We start from the raw sequence: 27357 nt of genomic DNA, 5'->3' as shown, positions 1-27357 counted from the left end.
ATTCTGCAGTTTCAAGTTTCCATTACTAGGACTGCCGATCAAGAAAAAAAGAAGTCCTTTTGGTCTGAAATGATCCCAATTCGATTGTCTCATTTCACTGCTACATTCAAGACTTTGGTTTCTCTTAGAGCAGCGTGAACCTAGTGAATAGAGCAAAGGTCTGGAAGTCAGAAGGATCTGGGTTCTAATCCCGGCTCTATCTCATGCCTGCTGTGTGATGTTGGGCAAGTCACTTAACTTCTCTAGGCCTCAATTACCTCATCTGTAAAATAGGGAATAAGTGTGTGAGCCCCATGCAGTACGGGGACTGCATCCAAACTTATTAACTTATATCTACCCCAGCGCTTAGAACAGTGCTTGACACATAGTAAGGGCTTAACAAGTACCATAATTATTATTATTACTTATTATTAGAATGTACCTCATTCTAATTCCATCTCTGCCATTTGTCTGCTGTGTGACCTTGGACAAGTCACTTCTCTGTACCTCAGTTACCTCATCTGGACAGTGGGGATTTAGACTATGAGCCTCAGGTGGGACAGGAACTGTATCCAACCAGATTGGCTTGTGCCTACTCCAGTGCTTAATACAGTGCCTGGCATATAGTAAGGGTTTAACAAGTACCATAAAATAAATACTTTTTAAAAAAAATTTATTTAACCCAGGTCTCCTGATCTCCAGAGCCATGGACTAACAGCAGAGCTATAAACTAGAATGCACTAGATCACAGGGGTGAGGCAAGGAATGTGTCAACCAACTCTTTTGCATTGTACTCTCCCAAGTGCTTAGCACACTGCTCTGCATACAGTAAGTGCTCAGTAAATGCCACTGATTGATGGATTCATTTCCATGTACTTATTCAGATGGATCCCATTAGAATAGGGGAAAATTAAGCTCAACTGGATTAAAGTTGGAGATGAACCAGGTCTTTTTCTAGTTGCTCTGGATTGCAGACCCATTTTCAAATATTGTGCAGTAATCTGAATTGCAAGGAGAATAACAATCTCTGTGACATTTTCATAACAGTCTCTATCCAACTGATATGCTGTATAAAGTGTGTTAGAGAGGTGCGTTGGACCTGCTCTATTCACTGGAATTATGAGCTGTGAGTAACATCTTTAAAGAAAAGATATTTCCTGGCTACAACCTGCCTAAGTAGTATTGCACACTGTGCCCCAAAATAAACTGATTTTAAAAAAAAGAGGCTTTCTATGTGACTCTCAGTCTTCACCTGTCTGGCTGACACTTCCACATCGCTTCTTATTAATTTAACACTTAATAATAGCAAAAACTACAAGCTAGTGAGAGCCCACCAACCAGGAACTGTGATAGCAAATGCTCGAAGAGTCTAGTTCACAACTCGGAGATGCCAGAAAATGCCCTCAGATTTTTTGGAGGTGGATTTTTTTTCGGGGAGCTGCCCAAAATGAAGGTTGGAGTGATCCGATGGCAAACTGAAACTTGCAATTATTCACTAGAAGCCAGATTACATTACTCATCATCTGTGAATTTCTAAACTGGCTACCTGGCTTTCTCCGTGGCCTTCTTCAGGGTCTGTCTCCCTAATTAAGATGGAGTCATTCCCAGCCCAAGCCAATTACAGGGAACAGGCATGTCTATGTATCACAGCTTGTGACAAAAGGCCACAGAGGAGGGAAAATGGTGTCGGTATTGAAGATTGCAGATACAATTTCAGTGGCTCAAACACACCCGTGAAAAGAATGTTCTTGGCCCAGAACTGAGATAGCATTCACAAATTTCCTTTTGTAAAATCTGAAGCTATGTGTCCCACAGCTGGTTGATTTATTGATTGATTGACTGCCAAAGCCTTCCTCAGGGAAGGGGCCTTTTCTTTATCCTCTAAGGGAGTCCAGGGAACCAGACTACAGAACCTGATTCAGCACACCTCCAGAAGACAAAATTCACCAAGATGCCCGTGAGTATATTTACCCAGTCCTGGAATATCCAGGAGTTCCCTCTGCTAATTTGGTTTGACAAGATCAATTTAAACTAGACTCAATGGAGGAAAAGTCCCCATAGAGGGAAATGATAGGTTTTCACCCCTGTGCTTAAGATAACTCTGGAAAGGTGGCTCTTGTGCCGAAGCATTCTGAGGTAAAGGAACAATGGAACTTTAAAAAACAGGGAAAGGAGTCAAATTTGGAAGATAAGACTTTGGCCTTATTAACATGTACAAATGAAACAATTTAGGTCATATATTAGATAATGTATTAAAAATGTGTGAACCTGTTGGCTTTTTAGTGAAAATATGTATGCGCTGTACCTAAAGGAAATGATAAAAAAACTCATATCAACTTTCTAAGTAATGATATGTCTATGAGAACCATGTGGCCTAGTGGAAAAAGCATGGGCCTAGGTATTAGAAGACCTGGGTTCTAATCCTGGTTCTGCCACTTACTTGCTATCTGACCTTGAGCAAGTCACTTAACTTCTCTGTGCTTCAGTTTCCTCTCTGTAAAATGGCTCAAACCCTACTCCAACTTCTTAGACTGTAAGCCCCATGTGGGACAGGAACTATATGAATATCTTGTTTCTACCCCACTGTTTAGTACAGTGTACATGGCAAGGGCTTAATGAAGAGAATAATTAATCATACTACTACTACTAATAATAATAATAAGGATAAAAGGAATCAGTATTATGAATGCAAGCATTTGGACTGAGTGAAAGGAAGGTGAAGGAGGAAGGGGTTTGGTCTTTTCCACAGGGAACAGAATTTTCCAGATCAATCAAGCTTATGATCTGGACACTGGAGCTGTCTTGGCCCCTGGTAACTCTTATCCAGGAACAATTCTCCTAGATCCAGGTAGTTGGAATTGAGCTGGTAACTCCTCCCTCAGCCCCAGGTTCAGGATTGAGGGGGAGGGCCACATAACTCAATCAATCGTATTCGAGTGCTTACAGAGCACTGTACTAACTACTTAGGAGAGTACATTATAACAGTTGGTAGACAGATTAGACTGTGAGCCCATCATTGGGCAGGGATTGTCTTTATCTGTTGCCGAATTGTACATTCCAAGCGCTTAGTACAGTACTCTACACATAGTGAGTACTCAATAAATACTATCGAATGAATGAATGAATATTCCCTGCCCACAACAAGCTTATGCGTTCAGAGCAACTCACAGGCATCAACTCCAGAGCAATAATAACGGTGATAATGGTTCAGTGCTCTCACACACTGGCAGGGCAATTTTAATAAATTCTCTTCCAAAGGCACATTCCATCTGATGAACTCAAGAGAGAATTGGGGGCCAAAGCTGACCCTGTGGAGAACCAAGGACAGGCAGAGAGACTGTCTTTAAATTTACCCTAAGAACCAGGAGAAGGCTTTGTGTTTGCAAAGGAGCACTGCTTGGGGCCCTGACGGTTGTAAAGGCAGTCGCCACAGAGGCTGTCCTTTCTCCCTGGGCCAATACTGGGAGCATCAGACAGATATTCCGCTGAAAAGACTGTGACATTCTGCCATCGGTCCCCTCAAGGCCTCTTCAGGAGTCGGCTGTCGAGACAAGCCATCAGAAGAGCCTGCCTCAGGAGTTGATGGCACTGCCCTAACAAATCCTCCTCTCCGAAGCAAGCTCAGTGCCGAACGGCCGATGAGCTGTGGTTCCTTTGGGTGGATTTGACCCACCCAACTTATAACTTCCCCTAATCTGGTTTCTTGCTGAGTCAGTTCAGTGATCCAGGAGCACATAGACTAAATGGCCTTTGAAATCCCAAGTGCAAATGAATAATAATATTTGTCATATTTGTTAAGCACTCACAATGTGCCAAGCACTGTGGTAGATTCAAGATAATGGGGTCTCACATGGGCTCACAGCCTAAGTAGGAGGGAGAGTAGGATTTGAATCTCCACTTTGCAGATGAAAGGACTGAGGCACAGAGATGTTTGTAGCATTTACTAAGATCTTACTGTGTGCCAGGCACTGTATTAAGCAGGGGAGTGGATACAAGCAAATCAGGTCCCACACCAGGCTCACACTCTCAATCCCCATTTTGCAGATGAGGTAACTGAGGCACAGAGAAATGAAGACTTGCCCAAGGTCACACAGCAGGCAAGTGGAGGAGCAGATATTAAAGCCCAGGTCCTCTGACTCCCAGGTCCATGCTCTATCCACTAGACCTCATTGCTTCTCATCGTTTCCCCGTTGATTTTGGTTAGTTTTCTGTCATCAAGTTTTTATACATTTTACATCAAAAAGTATTCGCTAATGTCTGTATTGTATTGTATTCTCTAACGTCTCTAACGTATTCTCTATTCTCTAAGTTTGTTACTGCCACCAACAAGGAAAGGAGGATTTTGATGATCAAAGGAAATGACTTCAACCTCACAGTTTCCAGTAGCTCATCTGACACCCGGATTTGGTTTTCCATTTTCCAAAAGAGTTTCCCAGTTACTTCTACTAATCAAATTTTCAATTGTACCTGGATACTTTCTTTCAATTTCCTGAAATTAAAAATTCCATTTCTGCAAAATGAATTTTGATTAGTCAGATATTTTTCCCCAAACTTAAAGAATCCATCAATCTGAGGGCTTACTGTGTACAGAGCATTGTACTAAACTCTTGGGAGAATATAGTATCATCAAGTTGGTAGGCACAATTCCTACCCTAAAGGATATTACAGTCTAGTGGACAGTCCTTTCTATGCAGGAAAGATAATTACTTGATAAAATTTAGAGAATACAGTAACATCTTAAAAACTAACCTTTTTGTGCTACCTGAGCACTTGTCAATCAATGGTGTTTATTGAGCATTTATTATGTGCAGAGAAACTTGGAAGAGTACAGTACAACAGAATTAGTAGGCCTGTTCTCAGCCCCTGTCGCACTTATGCACTTACAATTTCCTATAGCCCTAATATACATATCTTACCTACTATATTCATCAAGCACTTCATTATGAGAATCAGCGTGGAACAAGAACAGGTCTGGGAGGACCTGGATTCTAATCTTGCCTCTGCTACTGTCTGCTGTGTGACCTTGACAAGTCACTTAACTTCTCTGTGCCTCAGTTATCTCATCTGCAAAATTGAGATTTAATACTTGTTCTCCTTCCTATTTAGACTGTGAGCCCTATGTGGGACTTGATTATCTAATATCTACCCCAACACTTAGTACAGTATTTGGCAACTAGTTAGTGCTTACCAAGTACCATTAAAAAAAAATCAGAGCCAGATGTTATGAAAAAGAACCAAAATGCTAAGCGAATATATATACATATATATATATATATATATATCCATATACCCTCGATATTGTATAATTGATCTCATAGACAATTACAATAAAAATAATTGCTCTTTTAAAACAAAAACTTCTGACACTTTAAATTGCACTGTTAGAAGATTGAAAATTGACTAAATGATGCTTCTGCTAAGAGCAGTCTGACAGTCTGGCTTTTGAGTTCATTTTAACAAGATACCAATGTGACATGTTTGGAGCTGTCAGGCCTTCTCCAAAAGACAGTCAGCCAGTTCATGTTTCATGTGTCCAATTAATTCTATTTGACATTTAATTTATAACCTAAGGTTCTGTGGTTTTGGGAGTTGACTATGATAACAACAGATTAGAGCAGTGTTCCATTTGACAGAATCAATCTATCAAATCATTTTGCATGCAAGTGGGAGGGTCTTGACATAGGTTCCTCTATATCAAATACCCTTGACACTCATCCGTCTCTGTCGTAGTCTCACTGAAGAGGGGAGAGAAGCAGTATGGTCTAGTGGAAAGAGCCTGAGCCTCCGAGTCAGGAGACCTGGGTTCCAACCCTGATTCCACCACTTGCCTGCAGTGTGACCTTGTGCAAGTCACTCAATTTCTCTCTGCTTCAGCTTCCTCATCTGTAAAATGGGAATTAAATAGCCATTCTTTCTCCCCCATAGACCGTTAAACCCATATAAAGAGAGGGAGTGTGTCCAATCTGCATATATTGCATCTATCCCAGTGCTTGGCACAGAGGAAGCGCTCACAAATTCCACATTTATTATTTAAAACAAGTGCACCACAATTTTTAATATAAAACAAGTGCACTTTTCACCTCCCGCAGCACACTGAACAGCTCCCTGAATAACACACAGCTCATTTGATATTAATCAATCAATGGTATTTACTGAGCACTTATTCATAAGGGCTACGATTCTTATGTGATTGGGGGCAGAGGATCCCACATGCTGAGGAGGGCTATGACCTCTGTGTGGATCTGGATCCTGCACACGGTAAATACTCTACAGTCAGTCAGTTGTTTTTATTGAGCAATGACTGGGTGCAGAGCACTGTACTAAGCACTAAAGAGATTACAACGTAATGCCGCAGCAGGTACATTCCCAGCCCACAACCAACACTATTGATTGACTGAGGGTTTTTTTTCAGAGCATTTGTTACGTGTGCCAGGCACTATGCTAAGTGCTGGGATAGACACCAGTGAGTGATTGATGGGGAAAACATGCTCCTTCTGGTGGCACTTTGGCCAATTTCCCTGGTGGGGCTGCAGCAGCTCCTCCAGAAGGGGGTCTCATTGTGTTTGGGTTCCCCCCCGATATTCCCCAGCCCCTGGACTTCAGCCCCATGAGTCCTGCTTTAATCTGACTCTGCCTAGAGGAAAGAGTACAAGGCTGAGAGTTAGGAGACCCAGATTTTAGTCCCTGCTCCAGCTCTTGTCTGCTGGGGAATCTTGGGCAAGTCACTTTGCTTCTCTGCACCTTAGTTTCTTCATCTGTAAAGTGGGAATAAAATACGTGTTCTGCCTTCTGATTAGACTGGACGGTCCATGTGGGCCAGGAACTGTCCAATTTGTTTATCTTGTATCTACCCCAGCACTGAGCACTTGGCCCATAGTAAGTGCTTAATCAGTACCATCATTATTATTTCCAATAATAATAATGATCCCCCTCCCTCTTTTGGGTAGAGCACGGGCCTGGAAGTCAAAAGGACCTGAGTTCTAATCACAGCTCCACCACATTAATTCAATCATTTTTATTGAGCGCTTACTGTGTGCAGAGCACTGTACTACGCTCTCGGAAAGTACAATTCACCAACAGATAGAGACAATCCCTACCCAACAACGGGCTCACAGGCTAGAAGACGGGCTCACAGTCTAGAATACGGGCTCACATGTCTGCTGTGTGACCTTGGGCAAGTCGCTTCACTTCTCTGGACCTCAGTTACCTCACCTGTAAAATGGGGTTTAAAACTGTGTGCCCCATGTGGGACAGGGACTGTGTCCAACCTGATTCACTTGTATAAACCCCAGTGCTTAGAACCGTGTTTGGCACATAGTAAGCACTTAAGTAACATAATTAATGATCTTTTCCTCTATCTCTCTCTCCTTCCCTTCCTCCCACAAAACTCTGTGTGTTGCTAAACCGTAAAATTCTCAGGATTTTCTCATGACTGTGACTAATTCTTCTGAGAGGGAATCAGATCACATCTTGCTTCAAAGTGGACATTCATTTTCTCTTTTATTCATTCAGTCATATTTATTAAGTGCTTACTGTGTTCAGAGCACTGTATTTAGCACTTGGGAGAGTACGATAATATAACAATAAGCAGACACATTCTCTGCCCACAGTGAACTTACAGTCTAGAATGGGCAATTGTGAGTTCTCCCCTGCACCTGAACCAGGCACTACCTTGGAAGGAGAGAGGAATTTGGAAGGCAGAAAGGGAGTGAGAGATTTGATATGCAGTGGGGCTCCCACACTGTCCATTCAACTCCCACTGAAAGAGAGGAAAATAAACCCTGTTTTCGACATTAAAATGTGTTCATCAGCCGGCAGGCCTGATCAGAATACACCACCTACTGGAAATTTGAGAAATTATTCTCAACAGAAATCAAATTTCAGCTATGAATCCAAGTGCTTTTGCAACCAAAGAAAAGAAGCATAAATTCGGGAAAATCACTGTACTTATAAGTCATTTCGGAGGGATGACTTGCACAGTCACGGCAAAGGGGAGGGTCATGCAATGGATGGACCAGTGCAGAGTCAGTATAGACCACTGATGCATAGAAATCCAGTTTTGTGCAAGCTTCTACTTCCCTTTATGAAGGCCAGGCCAACTTTTTCAACGATTTATTTAATTTATAACTAAAATTAAGTTTATGAGTGTTGTTGCTTAAGTCAATGCATCAGGCATCTTGGCATAGGAAACAATAACCCAATAGTTGGTTGTTGTTTTTTTAATCATCTGCCTCATTTTCTATTTCCCAATACCTGCTCTAAAATACTCTTCTCTTGGCCCCCTTTTGTGTTAGACCTCTTTTGAATATTAATGAAATTGCTTCTTCCTGCTTTCTCTCATTTGGAGATAAGACCTTTGTCTTAAACATATCCCTCTTCCCTCAGCCTTTGATGTTTTATGACTGACTTGAATGGAGTAAAATAAATCCCAATTTAATTTAATATTAGGTAATGATAGAACTACTCAGTATAGAAAATGACAGAATTATAGGTGTCTTTTTGCTGATTTCGGATGTGAGTGACAAACAGTAGGATTTATTGACTGTTTATTGTGTGCAACACACTCTACTAGGCACTTGGGAGAATACAGTGGAGTTGGCAGGTGCAATCCCTGCCCTCAAAGAGTTTAGTCTAGTGGGCAACAATCTGAAAGTTTAATACTTACATACATACTTTTAAAATGATCGAATTCACAGCCTTGTATAATCAGCATATTTTAACATCGCTATTTGACTATGTAAAAAAAACCTCGTATTTATAGTCACTTTGTAAAATACATTGTTTTGGTCTTTTTTAAATTTTAGAAATATATTAATGCACTTTCCATCACTTCCTAGGGGAAACCTTACTTCATTTCACCCTTTTTCACTTAACACTATTTTCAGGGAATCGATTAAGACCAGTACCATTCATGTCTGATTCAGTAATAAGCTACCTCATGAGGGAAGGTCTTTTGGAGGTATCGCTTCAATAAGGCTTTGAAGGCGCGGAGAACTCAGATCTCACTACTCTACTCAACAAAACCTATTTTGCTTTGCAACTTTCCAGGATCTGATAGAGTAAAACGACTGCATGGCCAGGATTTGAGCACTTTACTAGTGATGGACAGAGTAACTGACTGCACGTCAAACAACGTCAGCCACTGGGAAATCTTCAAATTGTCTACAGCCTAAACCCTGCTATGTACTCTTTCTCAGCCACTATTTAGTTCGGGGCCCGAGACGCAGAAAGTGTCCAGTACCATTCGGTCTCATTGAATCCTTGACTATTATCATGCCATTTTCCCACAGAACTGGATTTTTCCAACCCCACAACCCTAGCGTTAAGGGAGAAGGGGGTGATCAGTGTTGGCTCTCAATATGAGTGGATAGAGCGTGGGCCTGGGAGTCAGAACTACGGGAGACCGTAAGCCCATTCTGGGCAGGGAATGCGTCTGTTTATTGTTATAATTCATTCAATAGTATTTATTCATTCAATAGTATTTATTGAGCGCTTACTATGTGCAGAGCACTGTACTAAGCGCTTGGAATGTACAAATCGGTAACAGATAGAGACAGTCCCTGCCCATTGACGAGTTTACAGCCTAATCGACGGGCTTACAGTCTAAATGTACTCTCCCAAACGCTTAGTATAGTGTTCTGCACGCAGTAAGGGCTCTATAAGTACGATTGAATGAATGAATGACTGGAGGTCTAATCCGCCCTTTGCCACTTTTCTGCTGTGTGACCTTGGGCAAGTCACTTAACCTCTCTGAGCCTCAGTGCCCTCATTCGTAAAATAGGGATTAAGACTGAGCTCCGCCTGTGTGTGGGGGGGGGGCGGGGGGGTGATATGAATTGTGTCCAACCTGATTAGCTGAATCCACCCCCGCCCTTAGTACACTAGTAGTCGATTAGACTGTAAACCCGTCAAAGGGCAGGGACTGTATCTGTTGCCGACTTGTTCATTCCAAGTGCTTAGTCCAGTGCTCTGCACAGAGTAAGCGCTCAATAAATACTATTGAATGAATGAATACACTGCCCGGCACTTAGCAAGCACTCATAAAATCCCATAGAATTCAAAAAAACCAACAAAAAAGCGGGTGTCTCAGGCCGTAGGCCCGCCCTCAGCCTTCGGCCCGCCCCCTCCCTGCAGGGCGAGCCTCGGGCGCAGGCGCATTGCGTCCCCGCTCGCTCGCTCGCTCGCTCGCTCTCTCGCTCCCTCCCGCTCGCTCCCGCCCTCCCGCCCGCCGCTCCCAGCCAATGGCAGGCCCGGCCCCGCCCTCCGCGCCAATGGGAGAGGCGGTGGCCGCCCCGGGCCCCGCCCCCGCCTCTCGGCCCCGCCCCCCGGCCCCGCCCCCCGCCCGGCCGCGGCGCGTGGGGAAGATGGCGGCGGCGGCGGAGCTGATGCTGCTGGAGAAGTGGCTGGGGCTGCAGCGAGGGAACAAGTACAGCGCGCAGGGCGAGCGCCAGGTGCGGCGGCGGGGGCGGCGTTGGGGCGGCGTTGGGGCGGCGGGACCCCGGGCTTCCCCGGAGCGGCCGGGCGGAGCGGCGGAGTCACTTTCTGCATTGCCCGGGCCGGCTCCCCACGTGTCTGCCCCGCCGGCCTGCCCGTCCCCGCCGGCCTGCCCGTCCCCGCCGCTCCTTTAGTCACCCATCCGATCGTATTGATGGATAATACCGTTGGTATTTGTTAAGCGCTTACTATGTTCTAAGCGCTGGGGGAGGTTGTCCCCCGTGAGGCTCTCCGTCTTCATCCCCATTTTACAGATGAGGCCCAGAGAAGCGGAGGGACTGGCCCACAGTCCCCCAGCTGCCAAGTGGCAGGGGCGGGATTCGAACCCATGGCCTCTGACTCCCCAGCCCGGGCTCTTGGCACCGAGCCACGCTGCTGAGCGCTAACTGGGTGTCCGTCCCCCGCCCGCTGCCCCCTCGGGAGTCATTCATTCAGTCCGATTTATTAAGCGATTCCGGTGTGCTTGGTCCACCCCCACCACACCCCCGTCCGCCCCGGACCCGCCGGGACCTGGCCGTGACTGACCTGGTGACGGGAGGCCGGGGGGTCGCCAGTCGATCGGTCGGTCGGTCGGTCGGTCGGTCGGTCGGTCGGCGATATTTCCCGAGCGCAGCCGGTCTGCTTGCGGAGCACTGGACTGACTGAGCGCTCGGGAGACAACGGTTCGGGAGAAGGAGGGGACGCGTTGCTTCCCTTGCCCATCGCGAGCTCCCAAGGCCTTCTCCTGGAGTGCGCCTCCCCTGCAGTCCCTCGGTGATATTTTTGGAGCGTTTACTCAGGGCAGTGCATGGTATTGAGTGCTGAATGCTAAGAAAAAGAATAATAAGATCGGTACTTGATAAGCCCTTACTGCGTGTGAAACAGTGGAGAGAACCCGGGCTTGGGAGTCAGAGGTCATGAGTTCAAATCCCGGCTCTGCCACTTGCCAGCTGTGTGACTATGGGCAAGTCGCTTCACTTCTCTGTGCCTCAGTTACCTCATCTGTAAAATGGGGATGAAGTCTGTGAGCCCCACGTGGGACAACCTGATTCCCCTGTGTCTACCCCAACGCTTAGAACAGTGCTCTGCACATAGGAAGCGCTTAACAAATACCATCATTATTATTCTCTGGGCCTCAGTGACCTCATCTGGAAAATGGGTATGAAGACTGTGCACCTCACGGGGGACAACCTGACGACTCTGTATCTACCCCAGCTCTTAGAAGAGTGCTCTGCACATAGTAAGCGCTTAACAAATACCAACATTATTACAGTACTAAGCGCAAGGGTAGATGCAAGTTAATGAAGCTGGGCACAGTCCCCGTCCCACGTGTGGCTCACATTTTAAGAAGGAGGGAGTCGAATTTAACCCCACAACTCTCCTGGGAAACCACTTATACCGTTGGAGAAAGGGTTAGATTTGTTCGAGACTTTTTAGCCCGCCTGTGGCTACGGTTTCACCCATAGTGGTAATAGTAGTCATTATTGTCTTATTGGTTAAGTGACTACTATGAGCCAAGCACTGCGGTAAGCCCTGAGCGGGCTAGGTACAAGACAGGGTGGTCGGAAACAGTCATTCCATGATATTTTTAAATGCTTGTGGTGTGCAGAGCACTGTACGAAGCGCTCGGGAGGGTACAGTACAACAGAGTTGGTGGATCAGGCCCCTGCTCACTAGGCGTTTACCTAAGTCTGGAGAGGGAGAAAGAAATAAATCCATTATGGATATGGATGTAAGGGCTGTGGGGCCGAAGGTGGGGTGAAACGTCAAGTGCTTTAAAGGATACAGGTCCGTGTGGGGCTCACAGTCTGAGAGGGAGAACAGAAATTTCATCGTATTTTCCACATGAAGAAACTGAGTCGCAGACAAGTTAAGTGACTCCCCTAAATTTACACAGTAGGTGAGTGGCAGAGCCGGAATTGGAACCTGAGTTTCCTGACTTCCAGTCCTGTTCCGTTCCCACTGTTTCTTTAAAAGAAGGACAGTGCTGCATGTGTTTGATATCAGTTTTGACGTATTGGCTTTTTACCGCATCTCTAGTCTTTGTGTGTTACTGAGCCCACATTACCCCCCCAGTAGGATTGTGATAAGCAGTTCAGTTTCTCCCAACTACTACCTCAGTACTTTTCCCTAAGCCACTCGTAGCGCCAGTTTATTCATTTATCCATCCTTGCATCTTTGTTACCTGTAAATTGGTTTGTGTGTGGGCCCCCTTTTAGACTGTAAGCTTGTGTTCCCTCCAGACTGTAATAATAATAATAGTATTTGTTAAGTGCATACTATGTGCAGAGCACTGTTCATTCATTCAATAGTATTTATTGAGCGCTTACTATGTGCAGAGCACTGTACTAAGCGCTTGGGATGAACAAGTCGGCAACAGATAGAGACAGTCCCTGCCGTTCTAAGCGCTGGGGTAGATACAGGGTAATCAGGTTGTCCCACGTGAGGCTCACACGTAATCCCATTTTTCAGATGAGGTAACTGAGGCACAGAGAAGTTAAGTGACTTGCCCACAGTCACACAGCTGACAAGTGGCAGAGCCGGGTTTCGAACCCATGATCTCTGACTCCCAAGCCCGGGCTCTTTCCACTGAGCCATGCTGCTTCTCTCTCTATATATATATATATCTATGTTGGTATTTGTTAAGCTCTTACTATGTGCAGAGCACTGCTCTAAACGCTGGTGTAGATACAGGATAATCAGGTTGTCCCACATGAGGCTCACAGTTAATCCCCATTTTACAGATGAGGTCACTGAGGCACAGAGAAGTTAAGTGACTTGCCTACAGTCATACAGCTGACAAGTGGCAAAGCCGGGATGCGAACCCATGACCTCTGGGCAGAGAACACGTCTACCAACGCTGTTGTATTAAACTCTCCCAAGTTCTTAGTACAGTAAGCACTCAGTAAATACCAGTGATTGTGCTTTTTGATTTGCAGCACCTGCTGCTGTTTTCTTTTTTTCCCTCCTAGACTCTCTTCTGTGCAAAACATTTGCTTCGGGGCCTCTCCATTCTTAATGGCAGTGTGCCATGCTCGTCATGAACTCCCAGTTTTTGTGTGTGGTGTTTCTTTTTTTAATCTGAGAAGCAGCATTGACTGGAGCTGTTTTACCATGCCCTTAAAGTAGTTCTTCTGTCCTCCTTGCTTCCAGTTGCCCCATTTTGACTCTCCAAATAGCCCCGGTTTGGGTATCCTGCCGTTGTTGCTCTTTCTCGCATGGCCCAACTAAGCATAAGTGTGTGAAGGTGAGCAGAGCTTCCATGCAGAGACCGTATTCCAGATCGTCATTGTTCAGGAACTTGTCTTGCCCCTGAAATATTGAGTTTGGCCCACAATTGATGCTGAGGAAACTGTTGTAGGAACTGGATATGGTACTTGTGCACGGTCCAGGTCTGTTGGACAACACTCCAGGTTCCCACCGACGAATGTGCTGGCCTTCTTGATTCTGTTTTCTAGTTCCTTATCTATCATTGCATCACTGGTCAGTGCAACTCCTTAGGGGTAAGAATCAAATATCTTACCTCTATTGTACTTTCCCAAGCACTTAGTAGATTGCCTGAGTCTTCCGACTTTCAGCCCTGTGCTGTTCCCACTGTTAACACTGTTTCTCTCAAAGAAGGATAGTGCTACAGGTATCTTTTTACCTATTGGCTTTTTCCTGTATCTCAGAAGAAAACAGCTTCTGATTTATGAGGTTTAAAATTAAGATGCAGTTTCCAGGAACTAATTGTGTTATAGGTTCGAGGGCTTCTTGAATTTTGTTTTTGAAAAGGATGGAAATTGAGTCTAAAACTGTTAAATATAAGACGAGTGCACACAGTAGGTGCTCAGTAAATGTTGATTGCTTCTACTCAGCGGTTTAAACTCAGTTGGCCACGTTATAGTGCAGTGTTGTTCTAACATACAATACCTCGTTCTATACCAAACCATATCCTTACTTTTCTTCAAGCCTCAACTCCTCATAAGGTTTTTCTAGCGTGGTACTACAGTTATTCCAATAATCTTGTTATATTTTTCATCCGCCCTTCCAGTCTCCCCACTACCTCCGAGTACTTAACCCTTTTGTATAGCTTTCCAGCTGGGTTGGTTTTGTAGTTGTAAGGCTGGGTTTCTTGAATTTCTGTGAGTTTGGTTTGACTCTCCTTGCCCTCACTAGGTTTTAAACTTCAATTTCAGGGCTATTTTTTACCCCCACTGTAATTATGCCCAGTGCCTATTTCAGTTTTTCAGCACAGTGTTTTCTGTCAGGCCACTAAATGTGGTTCTTCATATTGCTGAGTTGGTAATTTAGGGAGAATCATTGGAAATATCGATTCTTTTCACAGGTCCACCTGTTGGACTGTTTAATATTTCTGTCCCTTTTTTTTTTCATTTGACTACATATTTTAGAAATTCACAAAACTTCTGTTGCTTCTGCAGCTTCTTCGGTTTGATATGAGTTCAGTGCTTATTGGTAGAGATAATAGTATCTATTAAGGGCCTACTTGGGCAAATCACTGCCCTGGGCAGTAGGAATTAAAGACAGAGGTAAGAAAGACTTAGGCACTGTGCTTGGCCCCCAAGGGATTCACAGTCTAAGAACAAGGGGCCTGCCGGAGGTTGGGGCCAAAAATAATGATGGATGCCTAAAGAAAGAAGCAATAAGAGGAGCATAAAAGAGGAGGTCAGTGATAAGTGCAGTAGAGTAACCAGGAGCAGAGTCCAGCTGTTACAAGGGTCACAGCAGCAATGGAGTCAGGGTTGAGGTGAGGTGAGACGTGAAGAAGTCCTGGAAACACCCCAGGCCCCTGCCCCCCACCCAGAGGGTCTGCAGCTTTCAGTCTTTCCTTCTAAAGTTGTGAAGGCAACCCCCCCATCCCCCGGTGTTGACAGAACACCCTTTCTCCTTTTACCACTAAAACCTGTCTGAATACCAAGGATGGAGCAATATAATAATCACTGTGGTATTTGTTAAGAGCTTATCAGGGCTGTTGGTATAGGCTCAAAACAATCAAATCAGACCCAGTCCTTGTCTCACATGGGGCTCCCAGTCAAAGGTCTCTTTCTAAGGAACTCAGTGAGCGGGAAACAAAAATGCAACCACTGCAACCATGAAAGCTGTCTTCGGAGCTACAAACCCCTTTCCTGGATTTCGTCTTTGCTACCAGACGTGGTGGGCTTATTAGATTCAGTTGGGGCTGTATAGAAAGCACCACGTTAAAGAGGCGCTCGCTCAGCTGGGCTAGGATGTGGCCCGGAAAATGAGGTTGCTGGATTTTCGTTTTCAATTTCTCAGCCACTGAACCAAAATGTCCATATTTTGCAAAAATCGGGGAAAACGTTACACTACTGATAATTATATTAGAACATAAAAGTCAAGATGTAGCCCCATGGGAAGTCTTCAACTTTAGACATTTTGAGTTAAGATAGATGGCACTTAAAATGTTCCTAAATTTATACAGTTTCAGCACATCAGTTTTGATGAGTCTAGACTCTGACCTGATTAAAACTCATTTCTGCCCTTGTGCTTAGTACAGGGCTTGGCATAAAGTAAGTGCTTCAGTGCCCCAGTGATTTCTTGTTATTAGCTTACATTATGACAATATCTTCTGGGGAGCATGATCTTAAGACACAAAGAAATGATTTTATAAGTCACGCTCTGAGGAAGAAAAAGAGAGAAAGTTTGAAGAGGGTGAGGGGGTGCGCGTGGAGTTACCCAGCAGGTTGGTGTACCCAATTTACTTCCAGTGAAGCAAAAATTGGCAACCCTATCATGGAACTGTTCTGCCTTATTGTAAACACACCAAGGTAGTTTCATTACTCTATAATTAATACCACAGTTCTGAGAAATTTTGGTACAAGTAGGGTATGCAACATTAGCTCAGAAATCAATTCCAAATTTATGTTACTGCTCTTAAGGGGAAAATTGCTTCTGATTTCTGAGGTTTAAATTTAAGATGCAGTTTCCAGGAACTAATTGTGTTATATGTTGGAGGACTTTCTGAATTTTGTATTTGAAAAGGATAGAAATTGAGTCCAAAATTATTAAATATAAGATTGTATGTTAATTAGCTGATTACTGGAGCCAGCCAATTTTAATGATAATGCATTTATATGTATATATATAATATGAAACAATCATTGTGGGGGGGTTTTAAAGCGCTTTCTATGTGTCACGTACTTTACTAATTGCTAGGCTAGATGCAAGATGATCGGGTCCAACATGGGCTCATAGTCTAAGTAGGAGGAAGAGCAGCTATTGACTCCATTTTGCAGTGAGGGAACCTAAGCACAGCCAAGTTAAGTGACTTGACCAAGGTCACACAGCATATAAGTGGCAGAGCTGGGATTAACAATAATAATAATGTGTTGGTATTTGATAAGCGCTTACTCTGTGCAGAGCACTGTTCTAAGCGCTGGGGTAGATACAGGGTAATCAGGTTGTCCCATGTGAGGCTCACAGTCTTAATCCCCATTTTACAGATGAGGTAACTGAGGCACAGAGAAGTTAAGTGACTTGCCCACAGTCACACAGCTAAGTGGCAGAGCCGGGATTAGAACCAGGTCCTCTGAGTCCCAGGCCTGTGCTCTTTCCACCCAAAAGACTAGCTTTTATTTTTTTTATTTCTTAACATAGATAACTAAATGAAAACTGGTAAGGTATTTGCCTAAGGTAGTTCAACATTGTTTTGTTCACTTATCCAGACTTTCAGGTTTCTGAAGAAGCCTCAGTTCCAGTAAGTTCACTTCATGGAATTTCTGTTGTACATTTGGAAACACCGATTGGAAGTTAAGAAATTGGGATTATTTCATCTTTCCACCCCCCAAACTGTGTAGTAGTAACTTTTGGTTGATTTTTGTTCTTGATCAAGTGATCAGCTGCTTATTTCAGATGTTCCCTACTGAGTGGCAGAGGGAGGGAGCCTACATACCAGTCAGTAATATTTACTGAGTGCTTATGGTGTACAGAGCACTGTACTAAGCGCTTAGAAGAGCACAACGTGAGTTTGTAAGACACCTTCCTTGCCCACCTTCCTCCAACTCCTCTTTCTGTTGTGGACTTTTCTGTGCTCCTGCTGTCTGATCATGTGAGCAACCAGGTTTATTCGTGTTTTTATTCAGTCAATCCGTGGTATTTATTGAGCACTCACTGTGGGTAGAGTTCCGTACTAAGTGCTTGGGAGAGTAAGATACAACAGAGTTGGTAACCACATTTCCTGCTCACAAGGAGTTTACAGTAGTGGGAAACTGCGTAGCTTAGTGGAAAGAGCACAGGCTTGGTAGTCGGAGGACATGGGCTTTAATCCCGGCTCCACGACTTGTCTGCTGTGTGACCTTGGGCAAGCCATTTAACTTCTCTGTGCCTCAGTTACCTTATCTGTAAAATGGGGATTAAAACTGTGAGCCCCCCATGGGATTACCTGATTACCTTGTATCTACCCTAGTGCTTAGAACAAAACATAGTAAGTGCTTGACAAATGCTATAATTATTATTATTATTAGTCTTTTCTACATGCCATGTAATTTTGACATTTTTGCATTTGCTTTTTATTAGATTCCGGTTCTACAGACAAACAATGGCCCAAGCCTAACAGGATTGACAACCATAGCATCTCACCTAGTTAAGCTAGCCAATAAAGAGCATTTGCTTGGGAGCTCTGCCGAAGAGAAAGCCGTAGTTCAACAATGGCTAGAATTCAGGATAACTCAAATAGATGGACACTCCAATATCGATGCTATCCGGACTACACTGAAGGTAATGGAGACTTCTGTTTGGGGTCGAGAATGCCCGAACCTGGGTATTACGGCAAGGTCGCGTATCTGCCGCCTACATCTCGCCAGCCTCTCGAGTCCCCTCGTTACTAGTGCTTGGGAGCCTCCGGCTTTGTGATAGGTCTTCTTGGTGTCAGATGGGCCAGGCAGCCATTCGGTTCTGCCCCAGCCAAGGGGTGACAGGCTAAGTAGAAGATGGGCTTCGGGTGCTGCACAGCAGGCAGTCTGACCTCCATGGGTGTCATCTGCCTTCAGCCCGGCCCCTCAAGGGCCCGGACACCAGTAGTGATGGGCCTAAGGTTCATCTGTCGTCTTTGCCTTAGATTTCATCATCATCATCATCCTCATCCTCAGACCTGTCTTGAGCAGTCCCAGCCTGTCCAGCTGCCTTCTCCCAACTTTCCCCGCCCCAGGCTGACTCCTAGGTCTTCCCTCCACTGCTTAGCCACATCCTCTGGCCCTCTTTGGCTTCTGCTTAGCTACATCCTCTGGCCCTCGTCAGCCCTTGCTCAACTACATTTTTTGGCCCTCTCTGGCCACAGCTTGGCTATGACCTTTGGCCCCTGCTCGGTTACGTCCTCTGGCCCTCTTCAGCCCCTGCTTAACTACATCTTCTGACCCTCTTTGGCCTCTGCTCAGCTACGTCTTCTGACCCTCCTTGGTCCCTGCTCACGTTCTCAGGCTCCTGCCCCTGTCATGCTCTGCTTTCAGCTACTGGTAGCAAGTGCCCAGAGCATTCTTGGAAAGCACCTGAAACATCCTGGTGGTAGAAATTAAAAATACTTTCTTTAATACTTCCCAAGCACTTAGAACAGCGTACTATACCAGGGGGTGCTCATTAGATGCTGTTACTCCTACTACTAGGTTAGAAAAGGGTACTTAATAAAGGGGATCTGGAACAGTTTGAACAGGGAAACAAACATTGCCTGGCAGGTACTGGATCTCTAACATTTTATGTCTTCATTTGTTTTGAGAAACAACATTGCTATTTGGGATTTAACTGCTAAGGGTTTGTTTTAAACCTTTATAAAAAATTAGTCATCATTAAACTAAACTCACCCTCTTCGGTCTGAAACAAACTTGGAAATTTTATAGAGAGGAATTAATTAATGGTATTATTTGAGCACTTACTGGGCATAAAGCACTGTACTAAACACTTGGGAGAGTGTTGGTATTTTTTTGTTAAGCGCTTACTATGTGCCGAGCACTGTTCTAAGCGCTGGGGTAGACATAGGGGAATCAGGTTGTCCCACGTGGGGCTCACAGTCTTGATCCCCATTTTACAGATGAGGGAACTGAGGCACAGAGAAGTTAAGTGACTTGCCCACAGTCACACAGCCGACAAGTGGCAGAGCTGGGATTCGAACTCATGAGCCCTGACTCCAAAGCCCGTGCTCTTTCCACTGAGCCACGGAGTGCAGTGCGATAGAGTTGGTAGACACAATCCTTGCCCAAAAGGAGTTTACAGACTAGATGGGGAGACAGACATTAAAATAAATTACCATTAAGGGAAATGGCAGAGTGAAAGGATATGGACATGAGTGCTGTGGAGCTGAAGTTGGGATATTACAGATATTTAAGGAATACAGATTTGAGTGACGAGGCGACACAGAGGAGAGGGGCGGTATAGGAGCTTAGGTAAGGCCTCTCAGAGGAGATGTGATTTTAGGAGGGCTTTGAAAAGGGGGAGAATGAGAGGGAGTTTTGTTGCATGACTATCTTCCTGAGTCTCATGTTGTCCTATTTAATGGTGGGTTTGATTTTCTCTTTACAGGATCTTAACGCCTATCTTGAAGATAAAGTCTACTTTACGGGAAATAACTTTACTTTAGCAGATATTCTATTGTATTACGGTCTTCATCGCATCATAGTGAGTATTTAATAATGTAGCTTCACCTGCAAGTGGTATTTCAGAGTATTGTTACAATACTAAAATGCATATCTGAATTTTTTTTTTTTTTACTTTTAAGGGGAAAAGAAAATGGATTAGAATGAAAAATGAGCTCAGATTTATGCACTTACCCCAGATAATTATGGAGTCCCACCTATGGGCTTTATGACATTTAGTTTGATCATGCTAGCAAAACCTATTATAGGAGATGATGCAAACATCATAAAACTTTATACATGACTGGTGGTCATAACTGTAAAATTTCAAATTATTAGGGAAAAACATATGGTGAAAGAAGGATTTAATAGCAAGAAAAGATCTATAATGATTTGATCAATCACCCTTGCCAAATGACAAATTATTAGGGCCAAGAAGAGGTAGAGAAAAAATGGAATTCCCAGTATTGTGAAGACAAGAGTGAATTCTCAAAAAAAGAAAAAGAAAAATCTAATTAAAGATTCAAGGTGGAGAGTTAACAGCACCCTTTAGTACAAGTAGGATAAGGTTAATAAAGTGCAACATTGCCTACAAGGGACCAGAATGAAAAATGCTCTGCAAAATGAGGAGATTTGAAGGTGATAGAAAATTATACTTTTTTTAATCACTCTCGCCAGGATAAAGTTAAAATCATTTCCGAATTATGAGTTGCAAATTGGGGGCAAATGACACCGATAATCTTTTAAATCCACTGGTAGTTAAAAATGGAAGTAAACCAGTAAATGAAATGGTGCTGAGCAGTGGGTGTAGATCCTCACGATATCAGACCTGAAACTCAGGATGGCCCAGCCTGAATTATGGGAGACTAGGAGGAGAAAGACCTAGTTGTGTTTTGGAGTGCGTTCACTGTCAGTTATCCCTGTAGGTTTGTGGGGCAGTCGGTCAGTTAGTAATATCTGAGTGCTTACCATGTGCCAGGCACTGTACAGTACATCAGAGTTGTTCGACATGATCCCTGCCCACAGGGAGCTTACAAACTACAGGGGGAGACAGGCTTTAAAAGAGATTAGGGATTGGGGAAATAGAGTATAAGAATATTTACATAAGTATTGAGAGACCTGAGTGAGGATCAAAAGTGCCTGGTCCGTATCCCACCAACACACAAACAAGTAATTCTACGCTAGCACAATTTTTGTTCACCTGCAGAGGAAACACAATTACCATTCTTGCCAGGCTCTGCCAACCCCCCTACTCAAGGAAACTTGAAAATTTTTCAGTTGACAAGTCAGCAAGGATTCAGATGCAAGCAAGAATTCAGACCGGATCCAGCTTGATCAATTTGAATCAACCCCAGCACTTAGAACACTGCTTGACACATAATAAGCGCTTAACAAATACCATTAAAAATTTAAAATAAAAAAGATTTAATGGAGAAATAAAATGGAAAATTAAGTTCATTTTATATTTAGACTATTTAAATGACTCCTAATTAAAATAGAGGCAAAACAGTTATGGCTTGGGGAAATGGAACAGATGGTGAAGACAAACAATTTGGGACTCATGGCCGATTAACGCCTTCCAGATTATTTGTATTCAGAGTTACGTAAACCATTAGAAATATTTTTCTGTTTTTACGGGAAAATGTTTCCTGATTCAAAAAAGAACAGGCAGTTTTTCACTAAGACATTTCAAGGTAAGATGAACCACACTTAGCATTTCTAAATGTACACCACGTTTTGACTTTCTAACGTATCAGTTTTGCCTTTACAGCATTTGCGTTCTCTATAGCAGTAGGCAGAGAGGCAGTGGTGGAGGACTCACAGTAATAACTGGTAGTTTCAGCACTTACTATGGGCCGACTGCTGCACTACGCGCTGGGGAGTTTATGAGATAATCATATTGGGCTTAGTCCATTTTCCACCTGGGGGTAATGGTCTAAGCAAGAGGGAGAACAGGTAGCTGGGAAATGTTACAATTTTGGTGGGGGCTTTGGAGTCAGGGCTCATGAGTTCGAATCCCAGCTCTGCCACTTGTCGGCTGTGTGACTGTGGGCAAGTCACTTAACTTCTCTGTGCCTCAGTTCCCTCATCTGTAAAATGGGGATTAAGACTGTGAGCCCCACGTGAGACAACCTGATTCCCCTATGTCTACCCCAGCGCTTAGAACAGTGCTCGGCACATAGTAAGCGCTTAACAAATACCAACATGATTAAGAAGGGAGGGGAAAATGTAAAAGAAACTGGAGGCAGAGAGGGCCCAACGGAGCCATGAGAGACAACTCGGGTGTCCATTTTGTGTCCAGTGAAGTAAAAATCAGCTACCGTATTGTGGAACCCTACTGACTCGGTGTAAATTAGTACAGTTGCAGCATTTATCTATAATTGACACAATTCAGGGTGACTGTCATTAAAAAAAGAAGCCAAGGTATTCAATCTTGATTCTGGAACCAATCCCCCATTATAGCAAGATTTCTGAGGGAAAATTGGTTCCTACTTGCAATTTCCGACTGAAGGTACAATTTTCAGGAACCAGTTGGGTCATAAATCCAGTGACTGCCTGGAACCTGCACGGAGATCGTTAAGACGCCAGAGAAGGACAAGATGAACATCATGAAACCTAGAACAGATTGCAAAGGAAAAGGAACATTGAAAAGATAAACCAAGCGAACTTTGGGTTTTCATACTAGTGTTGCAGATGAAACCTGTTGAGCTCAACTTGAGCCGGGATGTCAACTCAAGAAGTCCCAGATGATTCCCTCTGACTCCAGGGACAAGAACGACCAAACGATCCCAGCTAGGTAGACGTCCCCTCTTTTTCCTTGATAATCAAGATGCTCTTTCTTCTGTCCAGCCAGAATCCCGCCTCCTGTCAGAACCACCATTGGCATTTTTTGAATGCCCCTACTGTAGTAGGGGCTTGAGAACATGCATGAGGAGCGAAAGACGCAATCCCTGCTCTGCGGGAGCTTTAGAGCTTGGGGATGATAGTCCGGAGTTTAATGAGAGCAAAGGAAGCAATCATCCTATTGCGAAAATGTCATGGAAGGGATCTCTAAACAATTAACCTGAGTGATGATCTGAGTTAAAAAGTAGAGCATGCCTCGGAGTACTCTTAAATCCGTTAACACCAGGATGGATTTTGAGGCCAGCAAGTCATATGTAGCACAGCTATTTAACAATTTTTTGGATTCAAGAAACAGCTTTGTACATTTTATTAGCTTCTGCATAAATGAGAACCAAATCCATTTCCCTTTGTTTACATTACTAATGTGTACAATTCTAGGTTTCCTGCCCTGACCGGAACTTAGAATCGTAACTTAGAATCACCGTTCGTTATCGTTTATATGTATTTATAGGTGGTATTTATTACCACATTTCCCAGTGGCAAAGTTTGAAAGCTTTGTTTTTTGGTTTCTGGGTAGTAGTATTTAGATTGTAAGATACTTGACACTGAGCCTCCAGTTCTGGAGGAATGTATGTTTTCACTCTGCATTTTGACTAGAACATTGTTGGGGATTTAGACCCTTTCTACATGACCTTAAATGGCTTTTTGTCAATCTTAAAAATTAAGACACAGGCAAAATCTTGACAAAGAAATTTGACCTACAGTGAGAACCTCTTTTTAAGAAATAGGCCACCAAGGCACAACTGTAAGATGTAGCTGTTATAAGCTTCACCCAGCGAAGCTTCCCTTTTATCTGGAAATCCCCCCCTTCTGGGTGAAAATGAGGTTGGCACCCCTCGGAGCCAAAATAAAGGCCAGGTGGGTTTAGGGTTGTTTTTTTAGTCTCCAGAGGCGTTGTATGGCTCGTGCAGACTTGGAGCAGATCACTTCAAACTGGTCACTGAAGATGAGCTCTTGTGGGCGCTGTGGCTAAATTTGTTTCCAGAGGTCCCAGTTAAATCAGGTGGAAGGCTTGTAGGCAGGGAGACACTTTTATAGAATTGTAGGCATGGGCTGAATAGGGTGGAGGAAGTGGTAACGAGTGACAACTGAAATAGAAAAACTCCAATGGAAAGTCACTCCCGTGGCTGGAATGTCACCTCTGAAGGATCCTATCAGTAGGATCTTGAATTCCAAAATCAGCTGATCAGTCAAAGGTATTTATTCTTCATGGACAAATGTGCCATCAAATTTTAGACTCTTAATGACATGACTCTTGATTATTTGATTTCCTATATCAGCTAACAGTAAAAACAGCTACGTATTATTCCTCTCATTCTGTGAAGTATCAATCAGTGGCATCTTTTGAACTCACTGTGTGCAGAGCACTGCCCTAAGCACTAGGGAGAGAACAGTACAGTAGAGTTAGTACTCATGATCCCAGATCTCAAGCCCAGCCTTCCTCTGTTCAGAAACATCCACTTTAAAGGCAACCAGTTGTTTCCTGAAGTGTGTCAGTATGACCTGGAAACTTTAGAGTTGAAAATGGCAAACCCTTTATTTTTTATGGTATTTGAGCGCTTATTTGAGCCTGGCATAATACATAGGCATACTGTACTAAGCTCTAGGGTAGATACAAGCTAATCAGGTTGGACACCATCCATACCCATATGGGGCTCACAGTCTTAATCCCCATTTTACAGATGAGGTAACTGAGGCATAGAGAAGTGAAGTGAAATGCCCAACATCATATGGCAGACAGGTAACAGAGCTGGAATTAGAACCTGGGTCCTCTGATTCCCAGTCCCATGCTCTTCCTTCTAGGTCATGCATTTAAAGTTTTCCTAAAGATTCTGTACACTGTTCCCATACCAAATTCCAGCGATCTCTTACCCTCACTCCATCTGACCAGATTCATGGTTTACTGGGCCCTTAGGTTAACCTACGCCTCGTTTTACCCTCCTCCCTCAAAACATAGTCCAGCCTCCAAGTAGTGTCAGGTTTTTCTGGAGTGCCCACCCGGTTTGAAGCTGAACAGAAAAATGTAACAAAAGCAGGAGGCTTCCAAACTGTCAAAGATAATTTTTCTCCTGTCAGAGAACACTGACTGTGGAAAACTGCCTTTTTGTTGTGAAACATTTCTGTTTCCTGTGCTAGAGCACGGGACTGGGAGTCAGAATGACCTGGGTTCTAATTCCAACTCTGCCGTTTGTCTGCTGTGTGACCTTGGGCAAGTCACTTAACTTCTCAGGGCCTCAGTTCCCTCATCTATAAAATGGGGATGAAGATTGAGCCTATTGGACAGGGACTGTGTGCAACCTGATTACTTCAGTGCTTGGCACAGAATAAGTGTTTAACAAACATCACCATCATTATTATTATGTTCCTAGCAGCTAGGCTTATGTAATGTCTGCAATTTTTTTAATCCCTTTTTTAGGTAGACCTTACAGTTCAAGAGAAAGAGAAATACCTGAACGTGTCTCGCTGGTTTTGTCACATTCAACATTTTCCAGGCATCAGACAGAATCTGTCAAGTGTAGTCTTTATCAAGAACAGACTGTATAGTAGTGTCCACTAGAAGACTGTCAAGATTCCCCTTCCATTCATGAAGAAACTGAGAGCTTAGAAAATGGGAAATGTATCCTGGATCTCAGAATTACACACCATAGAATCGTTATCATGCAAATACTGATGTGCTGTCATTCATCATGTTCAGTATTGGAATGCAGACTAGAACCTTTGATAATGTATAAAAGTGTGTCTAAATGTTTCATTCATTCTTATGAGTTTAAAATTTGCAACGTTTTATGTAGAAATCAACCATCATTTTAAAAATCTCCAATCATCAAGTTCTAAGTTAATTTTGTTCTATAGGTGAAATAGATTTTAATTAAATTACAATCAGTGGCTCAATCTTAATGTAAAAGAAAAATCTTTTGTGTTTTCAATAGGTGCTCATTTTGGCTATTTATTGACCGGTGAACCGTACCTGTGATATTCACCCTTTTTCTTCTTTCCCTCCTCTGCCTTCCCCACTCCCCCAGAAAATGAACATGGTTGTTTACACTAGTTTTTTTTTTATTAAAAGCTATAATAAACTGTGCCAAGGATGCAGTAAGGGAAAAGATGTATTTGTTTGCCTATATTTATGTGAGATAGTAAATATGGTTGGAAAAAAGTCTTTGTTGCTTTCCTGCAGTCATTATTCATCAAAGTAGAATTAACTTTTGAACTGCCCGAAGGGGCAATGGAAATAAAATGATTTATTCTCTTGAGTTAATTGGGGATGCTTTTTGTTGTTGTGCTAAATAGAATTTACCGGGAAAGGTAGAGGGGAAAAATCCCAGGTGATTCCTGGCACTAAAGTGAAAACTAAAATGTAAATATGAAGTGTAGCTTCTCTTCACAATCCCTGCAGTGGTTTGCCCATCTCTCTCACATAAAATTAAGCATCTTTCCACTGACTTCAAGGTTCTCCACCAAAGCTCTCCATTTTACATAACAGCTCTCTGCCCCTGCTACCTCCCAGGTTGCCCTCCTCCTCCTCACCCCAACCCGGTCTCCTTCAGTCCACTCTCACTTCACCTGCCTCTAACCTTTTGCTGTGGTGGTTCTCCCGGCCTGGGAAACCTCCCTCCCCCAACTCTGCCAGATCGCAGCATTCTCCACCCTCAAAGCCCTCCTAAAATCCCACCATCAACTTCATTCCACTTTCACCGGTTTCATACCAAGATCAGCTTCATCTTGAGAAGGGTTGGATGTGAAGGGTGCAAGGCAGGATGGTAGTGGGAAGTGAGGCATTTCCGGGTCATGAAAGATTTTTACATTTTGCCAAAAGTCACTTTTCCATATTGAACATGCCAAAAGGAATTTCCCTGAAAGGAATAATGACCCAAGTCCCTCTCCTCAGAGAACTTACAACATAGTGAGATGGCCAGCCAACACTTCAAGATCAACTGTGAACTCATTTTTCCCTCCCAAACCCTCTCCTGCCCCCATTTTCCCATTGCCATTGGGATACATACACCCCGGTCCTCTAACACCAGCTTACTTGCTCTGCTTCGCTTTCACCTCTCACCGTTGACCCCTTGCTCACACCCTGCACATTTGACAGATCACTGCTCTCTCCATCTTCCAAAAAAAAAAGTTTCAACCTGGAGGGGATATGCCTTGCAGCTGGATTGATTAGCAAAAAAGTAAACCCAAAAGCAGAGTGGACAGTTTCTGCCCATAAGGGGTTCCCAATCTAATAGGGGAAGGAAAAAGGGCATTTTCCCCCCATTTAACAAAGAAAACTAAAGCCAGCCCAGAGAGTTTAGGTGCACTTGGATTTGTATCTTTTGTTTGCCCCTCCCTCAGCCCCAGCACTTATGAACATATCTGTAATTTATGTTAATGGATAAGGGACCTGTCTACCAACTGTTATATTGTCATCTCCCAA

The 27357-nt window shown here is 43.7% G+C and overlaps 1 protein-coding gene across 1 annotated transcript; it reads left to right on the top strand.

Moving 5' to 3' along the window:
* Positions 1-10325: 10325 nt before the first annotated feature.
* On the top strand, positions 10326-26097 carry EEF1E1 (eukaryotic translation elongation factor 1 epsilon 1). The gene is made up of 4 exons (XM_001514082.5): positions 10326-10430; positions 17989-18189; positions 19981-20076; positions 25354-26097. The coding sequence occupies exons 1-4, from the start codon at positions 10344-10346 to the stop codon at positions 25492-25494; spliced, it is 525 nt and encodes a 174-aa protein (XP_001514132.1). The 5' UTR covers positions 10326-10343; the 3' UTR covers positions 25495-26097.
* Positions 26098-27357: the final 1260 nt, after the last annotated feature.

The sequence above is a fragment of the Ornithorhynchus anatinus genome, chromosome X2 (genome assembly GCF_004115215.2).
Source record: "Ornithorhynchus anatinus isolate Pmale09 chromosome X2, mOrnAna1.pri.v4, whole genome shotgun sequence".
In the NCBI taxonomy this organism is placed as follows: Eukaryota; Metazoa; Chordata; class Mammalia; order Monotremata; family Ornithorhynchidae; genus Ornithorhynchus; species Ornithorhynchus anatinus.
This window is presented reverse-complemented; position numbering and strand designations above follow the sequence as displayed.

Coding starts and splice junctions, on each gene's coding strand:
- EEF1E1 (XM_001514082.5), top strand. CDS start 10,344: ATGGCGGCGGCGGCGGAGCTGATGCTGCTGGAGAAGTGGCTGGGGCTG. Junction 10,431..17,988: donor GCGCGCAGGGCGAGCGCCAG/GTGCGGCGGCGG, acceptor GCTTTTTATTAG/ATTCCGGTTCTACAGACAAA. Junction 18,190..19,980: donor CTATCCGGACTACACTGAAG/GTAATGGAGACT, acceptor TTCTCTTTACAG/GATCTTAACGCCTATCTTGA.